The sequence below is a fragment of the Perna viridis genome, chromosome 14 (genome assembly GCF_037379345.1).
Source record: "Perna viridis isolate PV_CMFRI_1.1 ecotype Kerala chromosome 14, ASM3737934v1, whole genome shotgun sequence".
Classification (NCBI taxonomy): Eukaryota; Metazoa; Mollusca; class Bivalvia; order Mytilida; family Mytilidae; genus Perna; species Perna viridis.
The window spans coordinates 12,613,682-12,633,362 of NC_142458.1; the positions used below are offsets into that span (position 1 = coordinate 12,613,682).

Consider the following 19,681-nt stretch of genomic DNA (forward strand, 5'->3'; position numbering starts at 1 on the left):
GAGAAGTTGTTCGTTGAAACACGTGAGCAGCATATCGAAATTTGCTATATATCTTTATGAGTATGCATGCTTGTTCCTACAGACACATGTGGGGAAATATATTAGTACAAAGTTAGTTTTGTTCTACGGCAATATTTGTAGCATGAAGCACTAATGGTCTTCATCAGCAATATTCTTGCAGATTTTGGTTTACTGGTATTGTTTTTTTTATGCAGCCAGCTACTGATATTTATATGTGAAGAAAATTGTAAAATAAGAGTTTCTGCGCGTTGTGCCTTTTATCCAGAGATATAAGTTTTGTTTGAAATAAATACTTCATACCGGAATCGACGAATCTTTTTTTCAATATTGCTTCAAAGTAATTGAACATTTATGAGATCAATGATATATTAACAATACTTCTATAAGTTTAGATGATTAAGTATATTAGTAAACACGTAGTGCATTTTAGTATAAATGAAGAATAAAAACAAAACAAAAAAAAATATTTAAAAAAATACATAAAACAAAAAACAAAACAAAAACAAAAAACAAAACAACTAATTAAACTTCTGCATCTTAATTGTTTTCGTTATTACGCGTCTTACACTGGCAAAAACTTATTCTGCAATTACCGTATTTGTATATGTTCATTTGATCCGGACACGGTTGTCGTAAAAATGGATCTTGCAAATTACAGTTTAGATTTGCTTTTTTAGAGATTTAAATGTTATAAACGTCTGAAAATTATGAATTGATAGTACGGTAAGTCAACAGATAAAAGAAATTTCGAATCTAATTCTAATATATGTACTGATTAAAATATTTACTTTCTGGTATTTAAATATTTATTTTAACGTTCAAAGACAACATTTACTGATTCCATACTAACATTGGCATACATCATACAAACTTGGAACTGTTTTTTTTTAAACATGCATGCTTGATAATGATGATTACAATTCAATCTTCATATCATATATTTCGTTTATTTTCCATGTAAGTATTTACCGAGAAAAACATAAATTTATTCGAAAGATGCGTCAAATTTTAAACTTTTATCACACGAATCCTTTTATAGGGTACTGTTTGTTTTAGGATTTAAAGGTAAGATAACATAACCTTGTCTCTTAGGCGTCATACTTATAACTACGATGATATCAATGCCTTTCTTCCTCATTGGTCTACGGTCGGACGAGGAAAGATGCATTTTATAAGTTTGTTGATTTATTTAACAACAACATTTTACTGTTGCTTTTTATATAAACTGAGTGAGTATCATATTTAATTAGACTACCGGCTTGCTGTTCCTATAATCTGGTTTCTTAACATGCTGGACTAAAACATTTTAAGAGTAATCAAGGGAACCAAGGTTATAAATCTTCTAATCAAAAGAATGTAATCCAAGGACAAAGACCAGACATGGAAAACAGACACACACAACAAAGAACATACAATAACAAAAATCATACATACAAAGTAACAAAAGCAAATGAGCAACTCGGACTCCACTACAAACTGGAGCATGGATCAGGTGTAACGGTAGGGTAAGCGTCCTCTGCTTTTTGAGAAACACCCGCCGAGCTGCTCATAAAATAGTCAAGTTCGGGGTAGACAAACGAGGAAAGGCAACCTATGACCCGTTGAATATATCAGTTTTCATGGTGCAGATGGATACACCATAACGATCCACGAGTTCATGATGAGGACCATAAAACTTCTGTAGTGATGACTTCAATCTTGTAGCAACATAACCCTATTCCAGAAGCCTATTTGTTAGAGTTCTAGCGCGAAACAAAAAGTATGCGTAGTCTCGGCAAGCTCTGGCAAAACGTATGAGTTGTGATATGAACACTCCATACGCAGGTGCCAAAGGGATGTCGCATTGTGTATATTATTTCGACTAAAATATCGTATGGAATGAAATTTGTAATAAAGTAGACTTTTTTTGTGTTATGATAAATTTCTTTTTTTTTTCAACTCAGATAACGGAATTCACAATTTTGTCAGTTTTCGCCGCAAAATGATTTAAGCATTGACATTGTGTAAAGATGAAACTAATAGTGGATGCATACTCTTAATTTCTATAGTAAACCAGTCAATATATATACATATCATTGATTAAATTCGACGTAACTTCCCGTAAAAAGGAAATTACAAATATGCGGTGGCTTCCGATACATTTTATTTTGAAAATTAATAGTAAGATGATGGAAATTTTGTGCATATTTCAGATAATGACCCAACGCCATTTGTAAAGTAAAGTGAATTTAATAAGAAGATCAAAATACACTTTGAAATTGCAAATGGTTTTAGATGCAAAATTAACAAAAAAAAAAGTTCTTGAAGACTCAAACATGTCAAAATTACACACAACTTTGTAAATTTTTGTAGAATATTTCTCCCTGTTATGTTCGCAGACATAAACGTTTTCTTCCTTAAAATGGGTACTAACAAGGAAAATAATTCCACGTTTACCCTTAAAAAATAATTGAATACATAGGTTAAAAAAACGGGATTTAAGATATAAAATCAAACTTTTTTTATCGTTATAATACAAAATGTATGCCCATTGGAGGAGACATATTTACGAAGATGTTAAAACATCTGATTAACGTCAGAAATAGAGTAGGTATCATTACAGTTCGTCTTTTGTTTTGTATAAATAATCGGGAGCTATGACATGTGTTAAATTGTGCATTTAGCGGTCCTAGTAATTCAACCCCTGTTTACAAGCACATATTTGGTATCCTTGAAATATAATTATAAATCAAAATGTGTGTATTTATATTTTCATAGATAAGATTTCAATTGAAGTAACGGTCAAATATGCGGCTTATTATGTTATATATTATTATGTACTACATGCACCATGGATATGAATGATTTATGCGAGTAAAAAGTAACAAGATAGTTGTTTATGAACATCAACTACTGCCGTGTATATTCAATAAGCAGAACTTGACACATACATTTTCGAATTCGTCACGAATATGTCTCGCTTCACGGTGTTAAAGGAGTGTAGATGTTATTCCATCATTTTAATATAGGGTATGTAAGTCTCGTTCTAGTTACATTTTCTTTATCGGAATTTACGATGTAGAACGTATTGAAAACCGAAGACCGATCTACATTTTATTGTTTACTCCTGGGCACTCGAAACGCTGTGTAGCAATGTAAAATCTTCAATTTGATATGTTTTCTTAATACCTTTATCATGTAGAAATAGATATTTGTCATTTATTATCGGTATTTTTACGGAAAAAAGATGTTTTGCCCTCAACACTGAACTTAACACTCTCTAAATAACAAATCTCCATGCTTTTGAATGGTAGACAAGGACCCATTCTCCTGAAATCACGCGGTCAGATGACGAGACTTACATACTCTATTAGAATAATATAAAGTGACTTTTATGAAATCCGTAAAAAAGGTAGACATTTAAATGTTTTGTTTTGTTTTGGTTAACGGGTACAAGTTGATATTGTCCTGGCTATAACAATCTGTTTTGAGTATTAATTTAGAATCATAGTTGAACAAAAACTTTATTTTTATCAAAACTTAGTATTAGTGTTGTCAAGAAAACTCATTTTACATTTAATGATACAAAATGAGTACAAATTTCTTATAAATCTAACTCAAATACTTGTATTTAATTTGTCAACCTATAATCTAAAATTAACAAATACATTTAATTTGACGGTACGAAAATAAGGCACTGAATGTAGGAGGTAAATTAACTTCCTGTGTTGATATATTGATTTTGAAGTTTATCATCAAATTTACGAAAGTGAAGTCGAAATTACGTATGTAAAGACAATTCCAATATTTAAAGATATATACTCTTTTTGAATGCAAATGAAATTATGTTTAACTTTGATATTGCAACTACCAGAAAATTTGCATTTTTAACCGTTTCTGAAAACAATAGTGTAAACAAGTACAAATGCAGTACTTGTACAACGATATCTCAAATCTAAGAAAAAAATTATCCTGCAATACTATACATATATCAATACTGTACATGAGCCCACGTTTGCTGAATTCTATTGCCATTTAGGGCTATGTATCGTCTGCTTCCGTTATCTTTATATTATGCAGCTGATTTTTATAAAGTTTTGTAACCTAGTCACTTTATTCTGAAATAATATACATAAATCAATACTGTACTTTTGTGAGCCCACGAGTAAGACGTTTGCTGAATTCTTTTGCCATTGAGGGCTATATACCGTCTGCTTCCGTGATCATTATCTTATGCAGCTGATGTTTATAAAGCCTTGTAATCTATTCACTATAAAGTACTACAATAAAAGCAGAACATAGATTTATGGATAGTTACCAGATAAATGATCAAAGTTTATCATCATTTGGAATTCAAAATCAATCAAGTGTGTTTTTTTTCCTTTCCTTTTCACTGCACCAATCTTTAGCAGAACCGGGAAAGTGATAATAAACTCACAATTAAATAATCTTAATGCACAAAAAAATGTCAAAACATTATTGTATTGATACCCTCACCATCCCCTGTCACATCATTTATCAAGTGACGCACATGGTCAATTTTGACTGGATTGTACCACTAATCATCATGATCAAAGGTCATCCGATTATAAAGTCCGCATTTAATGACATTAGTGGTTTTAGTTTTGACATATTACAGATAACGAATATCGTTTATTAAAAACTTTGCAAATTACCGATAAGAGGAATTAATATCATATTACTTTAGAGACTGACCTTAACAAGATTAATATCAGGAATCACCTGATATGAACAGTGATAGAGTCAATATTAAAAACTAAATGTTATTTATTCATAAAACATTTATATATATTACAGATATAGATTGCATTTCTGGACTCGATGCTGGAGTTAATTACAAAGGAAATATCAGTAAAGCCGGTTACCAATCATGTGTACCATGGAATACTGTTAAAGATTCACCTCTAAATGTTAGCCACAACCACTGTAGGAACCCTGACAATCGTCCAAGGACATGGTGTTATACATATAATTCACAAACTCACACAAAAACGTATTGCGATATCACCTACTGTGGTATGTATAGATATAACTTGTAAACACTTCTTATTTTATTGTGTGCTTTCGGGAAAAAATATGTACTGAATGATTGAGTATTTTAGCTTTTTTGCAATTGCTTGGTCATAGTATGATAAACTATAGTTATATTAATGCACTACATGTGGTTTATATAGTCAACTATACACGTAATAAAAATATCATTTCATGTGTAAAATACTAAAATAAAAGTAAACAAATGTTACTCAGAGATAGCGCGTTATTCATGATTTGTTGTTGCCACCCTCATATTCCAAATTAAATATTATAAGTTATCTACGTTAGTATCCGTAGATATGGAGATTTTAAATCCCCGAAGTACGTTAGTACATCGTAAAGAGAAGCCGAATGGTGTACGGTAGTACTGAATAGTTTAAAATTTCCATATCTACGGATACATACGTAGGGTACGATTTTATCCCCAGTTTCAAGCTTAAACTGACGTTTTTCTATGGATTTTAAACAATACGTGTAACGCAAATGTGACGTTTTTGCTAGTATTTTTTTTTAAATATAGTGAAATATGCAAATTTTGAGTGTTATCTGGTACTCTCTTTGGTAGTAACCTACAGGTGCACAAATATAAGGTGTTTTTTTTTTAATAACAATGGAAATCGACATTGTTGTTTTTGCCGGTCAATGTCTCTAGCGCTACATCACAGGCGTCAAAAGTTCATGGCCCAGAGATCTGACGTTGAAACTAAACTAGGTTAGGAATTCCATTGACGACGATGACGACGAAGCAAAGTCATGTGCTTTAACGATCAATAAAAAATATGACAAATTAATGGCATCAAAGGAATAATTCGTTTAAAAGGTACGACATTCAACTACACGGGATATATGGAGTATACAGAATTCATAATTCATTGAGGAATTACAAGTTATTATACAAAAAAATTATAATTCAGTCACTGAAATTTGGCGCTAAAATCGGAGTTCATGTTCAATTGTTTTTGTTAATGTTGGTATTGATAGATCTAAAGTAACATGCATGTACGGAACAGAATTAAAGTTACGGAGCAAGTCATTTATGTTAACTCCGGACAGTTGATTTCTGAATTCAGTGATTTGTGTGTTCATCGAGGACGGAAATACTGTCAGCAGTGCGCGTGATGTTTCCCGGGGAAATGTCTAGCAAATCCTGGAGATATGGCTTAGCAACGTCCGAGGATATGGGATTTGGAGTGACGTGCAGCTAACCAACCAAATTCAATATTGATACCCAGCCAGCCGGGGATAAATCTAAGATTGTTTCAATGTGAAACATGTTAAATTACAAAGGTTCTTATGTTAGCCTCGTAAGGGGTGGACAAATATCCCTGTACATTGTACTAATAAATTTAAAACCATGATGAAATAGAGCTTCCGTTTTTTATCGCGATTCTGGTATGACTATTGTTGAATTGTTTGCATATTTGTTGTGACCTACGGTAAGTCATGACTGTTTCAAAAGGTTAATTCGCACCACTTATCAGTATAAGCAATAAAGGAGGGCTAGAAATCTGTGATTTGTTTTAAACTTAACTTAACACGTATTTCCAATAAATCATAAACAGGACAACTACTTAAAACAACATTCTACATGGGAAACATAAAATTGTACTTCATCACCTTACCTTTAGCAAACTACTAGATAAAATTTTGGATATAGGTCTAACGTTACAATCACTAAATCAAAATATGCTTATCTAGATATTAACTAACTATTATGAAAACATAAATATCTACAATCTCACAACACTTGTTTTTGCATTTTTAACGGCATGGTGAATTTACAACGTGTGAAAAAAAAAATAAACAAAAAAAATTCATTGCATATATGTTTATATTCCGCAAGACAACGGGTAACATGCACTTGGTAAAATACATTTGATTCTTTTTTTCAAATTTTGTAGCTCGCCTGGCACATTTGCCATCATTATATGTCCATACTCTGTCATCGTCCATTAACTTTTTTCAAACATTATTTGGGGGAAAATATTCTCCTAAATCTTCTAAAAGGATTGTAAAAAAACATGGCATACATATATTCATGATATCCTTAAAAATCTGTGCGTAGCCATTTTTGTTCCGCCGGAAAACATAGCCACAGAAATGCCTACAAGAGATTTATTTTATGATATGAAAACCGGGTGTATAACAACGATGTTCTCTATTGATTAAACGATTCTTATGAAATAATACAGTAGGGTCAAGAAACCATATTTAGAAGGCAGAAAAAAAAGACTATTATTTACCCGGTGAAAGATTCAGATCTCTAGAGCGCCTCTAGTTGTTTACTTTTAAGCAATTTTACTGTTATAATAAACGTAAAAAAACATGTTCAGCTTACTAAATATGAATCTGATGTTCCTTAACGCTACATGAATAAATTTTTAGAAGCTAACACACTCTAGAAAGAAACCTATGTTTGTTCAGACGATAAAATTTGTAGAAGGTAAATATAATGTATACAGACACAAGCCACGCCCATTTGAACGTGTGTATCTCATTTAAAATAGAAAATCAATCTCAGTTGTGGTCTGAAAGCCTTGTTAGTTCAAAATGTTATTAAAATTCGTTTAGGCTGAATGTTAATCATCAGCAAATAACAAAGACAAAAACGTATAGACAAGACAGTAAATGTACGCAATATATTTTGAAATTTCAATTACATGGGTATTGTAAATTGCCAAGAAACATAGGAAGGTTCACATTCCTTGCTTTATCGTCAATCGAAATAGTCTACCTTGTTTTCCACTGTCTCCTTGTTTTAATTTGAAGAGTAGGAACAACTACGAATATCAAGTTAAATAGATGCATACATCAGTCTCACTATTTCATGATGCACGTTTCGTATTGGTGTAAGTTGTCTTGGAGTGATACATGTAGTTTATTTACCTATGCTTTATTTAGTCTGTGTTGATCAATCGATGAGAAAGAATCAAATATTAAAGGTGATATCGTATATTGGCTTACCTTGCATTTGCAGGGTTTTTTTGCGATGACATACCTCATATTCCAAACACTCTTCAACCAACAGAGTTAGTACGATACAAAGACGGAGATTTAGCAGCGTTTCAATGTAAAACTGGGTACGACTTGATTGGAACTGATTCTATTTTATGTCATAATCCAGACGGACGGCATGAAATGGCACAATGGGGAGACCAATTTCCCGTCTGTTGTAAGTATTTGTGTAGAATAATCTTACACGTCTTACTATCTCAAAAGATAATCCAAGAGTATATGAGTGGTGGTTTGTATTCGATTGTGATTTATTAAAGACAAAAGTAATGTAACAACAATGGTATACAATGAAATATTCGTTACAAAATGCATAGTATATGCCATTCCACTGCAGTAAGGTTATATTTTAAGATCGATCGATTTCCGATTCTACAAATGGTTCGATGAAAAGTTGCGAATGCATATGACAACTTCTAAAAAAATGATTAAAATGTACTGGAGAAACTGACAATGCATTAACAAGCAAAACATGCCCAAGTCTATAAGATTTGCATAACTTAACTTATAAAAGTATACTAAGAAGAAAAATAAGGATAATAGCATCTCACCTAGCTTTATGCTTAAATGGAGTAGGTATTGCCTATGGGTAAGTACAAATATATAGCATTTTTTACACTATTATGTTTCACTGTAAATGGCAAATAATTGTAGGTGTATGTGCGAACACTACCTAGTTAGCACAGAGCATCGGACAGTAAAAATAATTGGGAATACTTATCGTTATATAGCGACTTCCGGACGATGAATTTTTGTTCTCATTGTTTTTTTCCACCCGCTACTGGTGCGTACATCTTGTTATGAATGTAACTTTATCAATGCTTATAGTGGCTAAATGTCAAGACCTGATAATTATGCCGCATATGATTCAACAAGTGAAAACAAAGGGTTTCCATAACGGTGATGTTGTGAAATTTGCATGTGATGAAGGATATAATGTGGTTGGTGACAGAGTGATATCATGCCTAGAAACAGGACTTTGGAATGGGTCGATACCAAATTGTGATGGTGGGTTATAAGATTACTTAGATTCCTTCATGAAAATATATATTCTATAGATCAAAGAGTAACCAAGGGAACCAATGTTCTAGCGGTAATCAAAGAGTAACCAAGGTTCTAGCGGTAATCAAAGAGTAATCAAGGGAACCAATATCTAGCGGTAATCCAAACTATGTAATCCAGGGAATAGACATGAAAAACAGGCCAAAAAAAAAAGAACATAGAGTAACTAAAATCATACATAAAAAGTAACAAAAGCAAATGAGCAATTCGGACTGGGAGTATGGACAAGGTGCACCGGTAGAGTAAGCGTCCTCTGCTTTTCTAAAAACACCCGCCGAGTTGCTCATAAAAAGTCAAGTCCAGGGTAGACGAAAGAGGAAAGAAAAATATGACACGTTGAACAAAACGCTTGAAAATGCGTTGAATTTAACAAACAAGAAAGTCGTTTTACATATTTAGTCCTGTTTTCTAAAATAATCGAGCTAAGTTAATATATTGAAAATCATTTGATTCATGATACTTTATAACCACTCGTTACCTCATAAATGTGTTAGTGGTTAATTTTTTCAGTGAAGATTCCAACGCGTATGACACAAGTGAAAATATCTTAGAATTGCAATCAATGTAGCTTGAAGAAACAGCATCTGTTTTGGACAATAGATAAAAAACGCAGTTACTAACTAGTATAGAAGATCTATAATATATTTGAGACGCGGACATACGAAATCTACTTAATACTTATATTATGATTCCGTTAATACTAATCAAATAGTCCGTTTTGATAGCGGTAACATGTCCAAACTTGACAATTTCATCACACATGATACAACCGGAGAAATCTACAGGTTATCGTTACAACGAAATAGTCAACTTTGCATGTGATAGAGGATATAATCTGGTTGGTAACCGATTAATGGCATGCCTAAAAACAGGACAATGGAATGGGTCAACACCAATCTGTAAAGGTAGAATAAAAATTATACAGTTTATAAAACAAACAAAAAATGACACCAAATATTAAAGACGGGAGAGTGGGGTGTACGATGCAATTATATCTTCGTTATTTAACCTTAAACAACCTTATAATTGTATTCAAATGTATAAATTTGACCAATTCAGGACTATTGCGGTACCAGCTGCTCCGGTGGTGTAACATCTATTTTGCGAGATTTATATTGGACTTGTCTTGATTATGGACCGTATTAGTGTTTTCTCTAATTTTATTGTTCCCCTTATTTGATTCATTCGATTTATATATTAAATGTTGACACATATTGGTTACAAGTTATTCACTCATTAGTGCTGTAATTATTATACAACGTTTTTGTTTATGTATGTTAATTTATTGATAGACGTTTCAAATTTGTTATTGACATTTAATTTCAGTTGTTACGTGTCCAAACCCGAGCACTCCGATGCACATGACACAGCAACAGAAAACATCGGATTACCACTACAAAGAACTTGTGAAGTTTTCGTGCGACGAAGGGTATAATGTAGTTGGTAACAGTGTAATATCATGTCTAGAAACGGGATATTGGAATGGATCAGCTCCCAAATGTAAATGTATGTAATAAGTTCGATATAAAGATTTTATTTAACTTTCATCCGTGTCATATGAGCTAAAAAATTTGTATCAACATTACAATATATATCATTGACTATCATAAGTTTTCGTTGTTCAAATCCTAGTTTCCTTGATTTACCGTTTATTATCATCTTTGAAACTTCTAACACTGCTTGTATTATATTTTTAACTTCCTTAATCCAGCTTATAATACATTTTTCCCGTATTGATTTTTCATAGTAAAAGATTAAAACGACATCGCTAACCGTGAATAATTGAGTATATGTCTTTCTTAAAAGTCGGGTATGGGGTCATTTATCATATCAAAATATAATCGATGTTCAAATATCTGTTACGTTTCAAAAGATATATTCCTTTGTTAAGATACTTTGATCTGCTATATAGCGTAAATTAATTACTAACCGTTTATAGTGTAAAATTCTGGCAACATATCTTCCCGTAATTTTCTGAAGTAGAATGAAACTAAATTATGTGTTAATATCTCCACTGACCATCCTTCATTTCAATTTCTATTGTACTACTAAAGAATTAAAAAAAATATTTTGGGATAAGGAAATGCAGGAATACCACATTATGTTGCCTGTTTTGAAGAAATTGCCGCAGTTATATAAAAGGGAATGATAACTTCTTACATATTGTTTTTAGAATTTCAAAATTGACAATAAAATAATCAATATAGTTATCAAGCTACTTAATTTATAGAGTAATGACCCGATACTGCTAATTTAAAGTTTTTACATAAACATAACCAATAATGCATAAACCATGTTAACCTTTGCGAACTAAGCTTGTGCCATTTTTAGTGGTTACATGTCCCAACTTGACGATTCCACAGTACATGACACAACCAATGAGAACCACAGGCTACCATTACCATGAACTTGCCAACTTTTCATGTAAAAAAGGATATAAGGTGGTTGGCGATAGAACTATATCATGTCAAGGAACTGGACAATGGAATGGGTCTACACCCATTTGTGAAGGTATAACATTCAAAAGTTGGATTCTACCATTTATATTTAATCTGGAAAAGTTTATTTGAATCAAAACATTTCTGTCAATAATTTATGGAACTCATTGTTGATATGGCAATCAGTTTTTCACGATGGTTTACACCATCAATAACATTCAACGGTTAACGTGCGAATGCAATGGGTTAAAATCGGTTTTCGCTCGTGGCAGATGAACGTAGGTGCAAATGAGAAAAGAGATTCCAATATAAAATACATAAAATACATTGAACTTTTGAACTGATATCATCTACATGCAGACGTTAAGATATTACATGTATACATATAACGAAAACTTGTCAGTGGCAGAGACACAAATAACACAATAACAAGGCCAAAAGCTGAAACATCATAGATATAATGCCCAATTATTCCGCATGATGATTATGTAATGGTCAGTTTTGTTATTTATGACCGGTAGGCAAAACAGATGATTGGGGTAAATAGATAATTCCATATCTATTGTCCATAGTTCCAAAGTGTATATATACACAACAGTAGCATTTCGCCTTATTTTAATAGAATAATAACTAATACTAGAATTAATTTCTATACTATCCCTGAAAGGCAGGAGCTTTGGGATATTAACATTACTTATATGTTATAAATATTTCATTTTTTGAATTCGAATTTCCTTTTTCTTTAATAGTCATAACATGTGAAAGACTGAATACGCCTTACTTAAACTGGTTCCCAAACAAAACACTTTACAGTTATAATACAACGGTAACATTTGCCTGTGGAGATATTCCTTCCCAAATTAACTCTACTTGTCAAAATAATGGAGAAGAATCCTTCTGGACAAAAGAACCTCCACTTTGCAAATTGACCTCAGGTAATAGCATACACTTATGGTATTGCAATAATATAAAAATCAATGTAAAGTCTTATGTTTTAAACAATCTACTTGAACGATTTTTCCATATAGATGACGTATTATCTTCAAACAATCCTAATTTCGGAGATTTGATACATCGCATCTACCCAAAAGAACTTGACTTTTTATGAGCAACTCGGCGGGTGTTTCTAGAAAAACAGAGGACGCTTACCCTACCGGTGCACCTTGTCCATGCTCCCAGTTTTTAGTGGAGTCGGAGTTGCTCATTTACTTTTGTTACTTTGTATGTATGATTTTAGTTACTTTATGTTCTTTGTTGTGTGTGTCTGTTTTCCATGTCTGGTCTTTGTCCCTGGATTACATTCTTTTGATTACTCTTCCATGGTTGAATACGTCGAAGCCAGTTTCCCAAATTAATTTCTCCATTATTATTTATGTTTGTCTGATATATGAAAAATGTAAACCCATGTTGTTTACTTATTCTAAATACTACCAATTCTCGAATCCCCGTTCTATTTCTCCATCTCTTATTACACCGTGCCACATACCCATTGCCCTATAGGTCAATCTCAATTGTCACAGATCATATTGAAATGAAGTAAATATAATTTCGACACTTATTTTCTGTATAAGTATGTCTTTGTTTAGCTAGGCATTGTGTTATATTACATGGTTGTCATTACTAGTGTAGTCATAATTTTTCATTTCAATAATAAGATCAATTTAATCAGAAAACAAACAAACAAACAAACAAACAAACGCAGAAGCATTTTTGTAGTCAATTTTTACAGATATTATGCATAAAAATGTTTTACTTTTAATTCCTGGCAAAAGATGATCAGAATAATGGGGCCATTATTGGTTGTACTGTAACTGTTTTTGTAGTAGTTAGCGTTGTTCTACTAGCCATCATCATAGTCAGACGGTATGTACATTAGTAACACCAATTAAATAAATAATGATAATAAAACAATGTAAACGTAAGAAAATTGACATTAAATAACGATGGCATGGCAACGTAACCATAATGTATCAATACAAAATTATGTAATTAACTTTGTAAAGTGAGAAGAATTTCTGCTAAACATTTTGTTTAACCAACTGAAAAATAAATAAATGCATTTATATATCCTTTTTAAGTATGGCATACATCAGTTAATATCAAAATGTATATATACTACAAAAAGTATATTTTTTAATTCTCATTGATTATTATTGTACGCACTGATCTCATAGGGCCGACCAAAAGGAATAGGATAAATAGTTCTTTACATTCAGTTTTCGCTGTAAAGAGGATTGTTTTCACTATATAATCATAAGTCTACATCTTATCTAATAACATTAATGTAATATTTTGATCTAAAACGTTGTTTCCGGAGCTTGAATGTCTAATATGTAAAAGGAACACTAACTTAATTAAATGGTCAGTGATCAAAATTCCTATGAAAGGAGAAAGGGGGATAAAGGGTCTTATTGGTCTAAAATGATCTTAATTTGGTATTTAAAAAAATGTATTTTGTTCAATTTACAGTCGCAAGTTGCATGTCCCTAAATCCCCCGAAGCTAGTTCCACTAAACCACCATCTATGAGTACATCTGCAAGACATATTTATTCAGATATAGATAGTACAGGTTTGACTGAAAACAGTTGTTATACAATATTTTTATCTCTAATTAAGTTACAAATTTCTTTAAAATACATGTTTTTTTTAAGATTTAATTTGGTCTCATTATAGTAAGTTTCTTCAAAAGTTATTTTTCGAAATTACGTTGAAAAAACATCAAAATGGGAAAACACAAAAGCAGTTAGTTCTAGATTATACTACATTTATTTGTACAATCTAATGTCATTCGTTTTCATTGTCGTTTATTTGTAATTACATGTATGAAAACCATTGTCAAACAAAACAAAATAGATCTGTCAAATTTTGAATCCAATGACTATTTCGCCTGTAATTATAGGTTTCATATTAAGAGAACGCCGTTTTCTGTTATTTACGTTTAAACGAAAATGATACACAACAGCACAACAAATCTCAACGGGAATTTTTCATTTCCATATACGTTTAACATCCTTCATGGGGTGATATCGCAAATCACTGGCCGTCCAAGACGTACAATAAACGACTAAATCATAGAAAATGTAACCAAACAAACGCCTGGAAGTCACAGGAATTTACGTTGGTCACCTAACCAAAAAAGAACAATTCGCACTTTCAAGAAACTAAAACACTATCATCATCTTAAAATTTCAGATTATTTCTTTGCATATAAGGTATAGCACATTTGTCAAAGAAGAACCAACATATGCCCAAGTTTTTAAAATTTTACAGATATAGAAAGAAAACAAACACTCGCAGAATTGAGCGCATCAGACAAGGTATATGTCAATAAGGTTGATGAGAAGGCAGAAATAGAGGGGTACTACTCATTCAATGTGGGTTCGCAGATACCCAAAAATGCTATTGAAGTAAAACGCTTTTACGAGTATGTAGAAAAAGGCAGAACAAGAAATGGAAAATTCGAACAGGAATTTCAGGTAAAGTAATCTAGATTACTTTTTTATCAATGCCCGCGTGGTAAATGTATTTAAACTCAGAATATTTAAAGTAAATGCTTGGATCACTTTAATACAAAATACGTTTTATTGCTACATGTACATTGATTTTTTTCCATATTACTGTTTAAAGGAAGATTCCAAAACAAACGAAACTAACAAACAAAACAAAAAAACAAAACAAAAAACAAAAAATTAAAAACAAAAAAAAAACAAAACAAAACAAAACAAAAACAAACAAAAACAAAATAATAATACAAAAACAAAACAAAAAAAAACAAAAACAAAAGACAAAAGAGAACATTTTTTTTTTTGTATTGAACGAATCATACTCTTACACGTTTCTTAACAACAAAATCCAATTCAGATGATATTTGAAAAAGAAAAACATCAACTTTATTTCAAAAAAATGCGACTGATTCATCAAACTAAAAGATCTTAAATATTTAGACATCGTCAATGATTAGCGTATCTTTTTGGTGTGATAAATGTCTTTTTCAGGATTTAAAATATGGACTTCAGAAACTTACCACTGTCGCTTTGAAACCAGAAAACAAAAGTAAAAATAAGTACAAGGATATGTATGCTTGTAAGTATTAATTGTGCATATGTTGTAAACGGCATTTAAATGTTTAAGCTATTTAAAGAACAAACATTAAGCAGAGAAGTAATACTTCGATGGTAACCACAAGAAAAACCCACTGAAGTCAAACTGAATATAAATAGAATTGAGAAAAATAAATTTTCTTCACAACTTTATATATCAGTTTATGTAGAATAAAAATATTTTTTTGGCATCGAATAAAATTTGTTTGCAATGAAATCGTAAGTGTTTCCTACTGAACTGAAACTTACAAATCATATACATTTAAAAACCAATTTATATCATTTGATAAAAATACTATTTTTGAAAACGTATGAAGCATTCTTCCTAGTTGGTGCTTTACTTAGACAGTACAGACAGTTTAAGACAATTTCGAGGTTTTAGTCAACGGTACTAAAGCATATCGGTAAAATGTATCTTAAAGAAAGATACATGATATTCTACCTTGAAAGTAAATACTCCGTTCCTTATTTAAAGCATATATCTTTCAATGCTAAACATCCAACCTGACAATAATTGAGTGTTCGGTTTACAAATGGTATATTTCTGAGAGAGAAAACTGCAGTATTTGCTCATAAACTGTCAATCAAGTTTTATCTGATATAAACTGCTTTTTATCATAGGACATTGCATTATCATTGATCCTTAAAATAACTATTTAACAGACGATGAGACCAGGGTAACACTTGATACCGATGATGACTACAAATCGGATTATATCAACGCATCTTTTATACAGGTACATCATAATATATATATACATTCAAAAATACGTTTTAAGTGCTTGTTTAAACCTATAGTGTTTACTTCATATTACATCCAAAATTTCACACCCCTAGACCCAAATTGCTTATTCTTTATCCAACCCTAGTCGGAACATACTTTAAGTATAATTAAAATAAATGAAATGAATGCTCATATCACTCGAAAATATGTACCACATGCAATATCGACCCTCGACCTATACAACGGTAGGAGGTTCTTGTAATGATATTGGAGTCTTTGGTTGATACGTATATTATACAGATATTGGCATGTGATATTCAATATTTACATATAATACTAACGAAACAACAGTATAGAACTAGCAACGTAGATATATTCTATATGCATGTGATATTGAGAATTTCATTGCGGTCATCAAATTACCTCGTAGTTCTTTGTATGATGTATTATCCTTCTCTTTATATTTATGCAAACTACATATTGTTTATCAAAGAATAATCAAGGAAACCAAGATTATAGCAGTAACCAAAAGAATGTAAAACAGGGACAGAGACCAGACATGAAAACAGACACACACAACATAGAACATAAAGTGACTTGACCAGGTGCATCGGTAGGGTATGTGTCTTCTGGTCCAAAAGGGAGATACTTGGCTAAACAACTTTTAAAAAAGGGACCACACACTGTTTGAAACAAATATTTAAAGAATATCGAATATGGGTTACTATGAAAGTATTTCTATTCTTGAATATCAATTTCGTGTATTGTTGGCACCTTGTTGGTTAATTGATTTCTAAATTTATGATTTGATATTCTCACGGTACAAATAAATGAATAATGTGTATTTAGTCTGGAATTATATTTTGTGGTTTGTGTCAAACACGCACTCCACGAAAATTGGTACCCCACGAACAAAGTTATTTGACAGTAAGTACTTGTTTTTTTTTTTTTTTGTTTTTTGTTTCGAAAGAAACCCTATGGACTAGTGTTCATTAGTGTATTTATTCAACATTAGGCAGAAAAGGAAAATCTATAGACTACAAATATTATATCTCAAGAATGATTTATATATTTTAAGGTCATTAAGGTCAAATTTTCTACTCACCAATATTGTCTCTAGAACCTTTACATACCGATATATCATTTTTCTTTACGAATACATTTGTGTCATGAGAATTTCAATTATTTTAACAGTTTAAGTCAAACATAACTTTATTGTAACTGAGGTTTTTAAAATTACAATCTTGAAGTAGAAATGGTATCTGTTGTTTACATTTATTTTTAATAATATAATTTGTATTCTATTTTTAGAACTATAATTACATTTTGCAGGGAATGTTGAAAAGAACGATAGCACTACTAAAACGATTTTTTGTAAACGTAATAGATGTAACAAATGTGAACATTATAGTCATAATGAACAAACATAGCCATAAACATATGATGAAGGATTTTTTATTAAGAAACAATATTTGTTGGATTCGTTTATCACACGTGACAAACGAAAACAATACTTACTAATTTGAAGATACTACGACGAGATAATTTTTGCATAGAAGTAGAGAAACGCTATACCTTGAAGTCTACTTTATGCGAAGACTGCATTGCGTTTATATCATGTAACGAGCTGATACATTTTCTATGATTCTATACAACCGAATTGAAAGTAAAATGCATTTCGATGTGCATGATACATGAAATAAACACAAAAACAAAAACGCAAAACATTTTATACAAATCAGCCGTTTTTCTTGTTTTTCAAAAGGGATACGGACATGTTCGAAAGTACATCGCTTCTCAAGGTAATGCAATCTTGATTATTGTTGAAAACAGTAACAGTCCATATATCAGTAACTATTATGAATTGAACTGTAAATATGTTTATCTAAAAGTCTTAAATTTCAAACGTTCATTATTTAATAACAATTAAACTGTATAATCACTTAGAGTTTTACATGTTTGATTAAAAAAAACTTTGAAGTGTAATGAGTTTCTTTATTATTGTCTATAAAATATTCAAAGGAAACAAGATTCGAGCAAACATAACAAGATGAAAGATGAAAGATAAAAACCAGACAGAGTAAAAAGACACGCACAACAAAGAACAAAGAAACAAAAATGACTCCACAAAAAACTGGGAGTATATTTAGATGCGATGTAAAATTTTGTATTTTATTTATATCATCATTCTTAATAACATTAACTTATTATGCATATTGCAAATACAAATGAGTGCTGAACTAAGATAATGGGTAATTTTACTTACTTAGGTTCCGCTTCGACTTAATATTAGATGGATGTTAAAATATAATTCATTTCAGTCACACAATGTCTTTAACATTACAAGACTATTACATTGAGTTGCATGTATCAAAATTCAATGAAACAACTATATTTATTGTTTATTTTCTTAAGGACCTCAGGATAAAACCGTTGATGACTTTTGGAGAATGGTGTGGCAATATGACTCAGAAAGAATCGTTATGCTAACTAATGTTTATGAAAATGGCAAGGTACGTTCATCGTATAGGTGCTTCAATTTTTTTTTTCGTCTAAGACATGTTTCTCTATGCTGAAAAAATATACAAAAAAAAAACTTTAAACAGCTTGTCTGAGGTCATTAAAGTATATCATATCTACTACATGGAGCATTCTTTCTGTTATCAAGCACCATTGCATACAAATGTATGTATTTTCAACAAGAAAATAGGGTTTGAAGAAATGCAAAATCATTTAATGAAGATATGAACTTTCGTCGTTGCGATTGGTGAGGTTGCGTTTTATTGCATTTAAATATTTTTTGTCCAAAAGCGACGTTGTGACGTTTCTAACGTTGTTTCTCGACTCCATTGTTGCCATCATATTTTGAAATTATTTTCGCCAAGACATATGTCGAATTTCGAGCCTCCAAGGTATTCTAAAAAATTATAGAGAAAAAAAGGTTGTATAACTCGTGAAAGTTGAATATTGAAGATATCAGCATTCCTTCAAAATTTCAGCATCAACGCAAACTTCGTTGAGGCACGTTTGTTGGTATATTGAAGTTAAGTATTTTGAGTTGAAATATTGTGATATTCAACTTTCACTCATAATGAAACTTGCTATTATCCGCAATGCAAAGAAGTCCCCCTCCTCATATCGACTGTAAAGGTGTATGCTGAATATACCAATCGGATTAAAACGTGAAAGAGTAATCAAGGGAACCAAGGTTATAGCGGTAATCAAAAGAATGTAATCCAGGGACACAGACCTACAAAACAGACATACACAACAAAGAACATAATGTAAC

The 19,681-nt window shown here is 31.4% G+C and overlaps 1 protein-coding gene across 3 annotated transcripts in view; it reads left to right on the forward strand.

Annotated features, from left to right (window-relative positions):
• Window positions 1–1,139: 1,139 nt before the first annotated feature.
• LOC148598240 (receptor-type tyrosine-protein phosphatase U-like) overlaps window positions 1,140–19,681 on the forward strand; it is a 30,898-nt gene continuing 12,356 nt past the window's right edge. Inside the window, exons 1-16 of one of the 3 annotated variants that reach the window (XM_088561042.1) lie at window positions 1,140–1,250; window positions 4,819–5,037; window positions 7,441–7,498; window positions 8,033–8,227; window positions 8,896–9,075; window positions 9,855–10,034; window positions 10,456–10,635; window positions 11,461–11,640; window positions 12,317–12,502; window positions 13,340–13,430; window positions 14,037–14,137; window positions 14,839–15,044; window positions 15,564–15,651; window positions 16,332–16,405; window positions 18,158–18,194; window positions 18,808–18,905. In XM_088561042.1, the coding sequence (XP_088417168.1) occupies window positions 4,930–5,037; window positions 7,441–7,498; window positions 8,033–8,227; window positions 8,896–9,075; window positions 9,855–10,034; window positions 10,456–10,635; window positions 11,461–11,640; window positions 12,317–12,502; window positions 13,340–13,430; window positions 14,037–14,137; window positions 14,839–15,044; window positions 15,564–15,651; window positions 16,332–16,405; window positions 18,158–18,194; window positions 18,808–18,905 (1,962 nt within the window). In that variant the 5' untranslated portion in view covers window positions 1,140–1,250; window positions 4,819–4,929. The remainder of the gene's footprint in view (window positions 1,251–4,818; window positions 5,038–7,440; window positions 7,499–8,032; window positions 8,228–8,895; window positions 9,076–9,854; window positions 10,035–10,455; window positions 10,636–11,460; window positions 11,641–12,316; window positions 12,503–13,339; window positions 13,431–14,036; window positions 14,138–14,838; window positions 15,045–15,563; window positions 15,652–16,331; window positions 16,406–18,157; window positions 18,195–18,807; window positions 18,906–19,681) is intronic. The other 2 variants (XM_088561040.1, XM_088561041.1) reach the window with 2 other exon arrangements.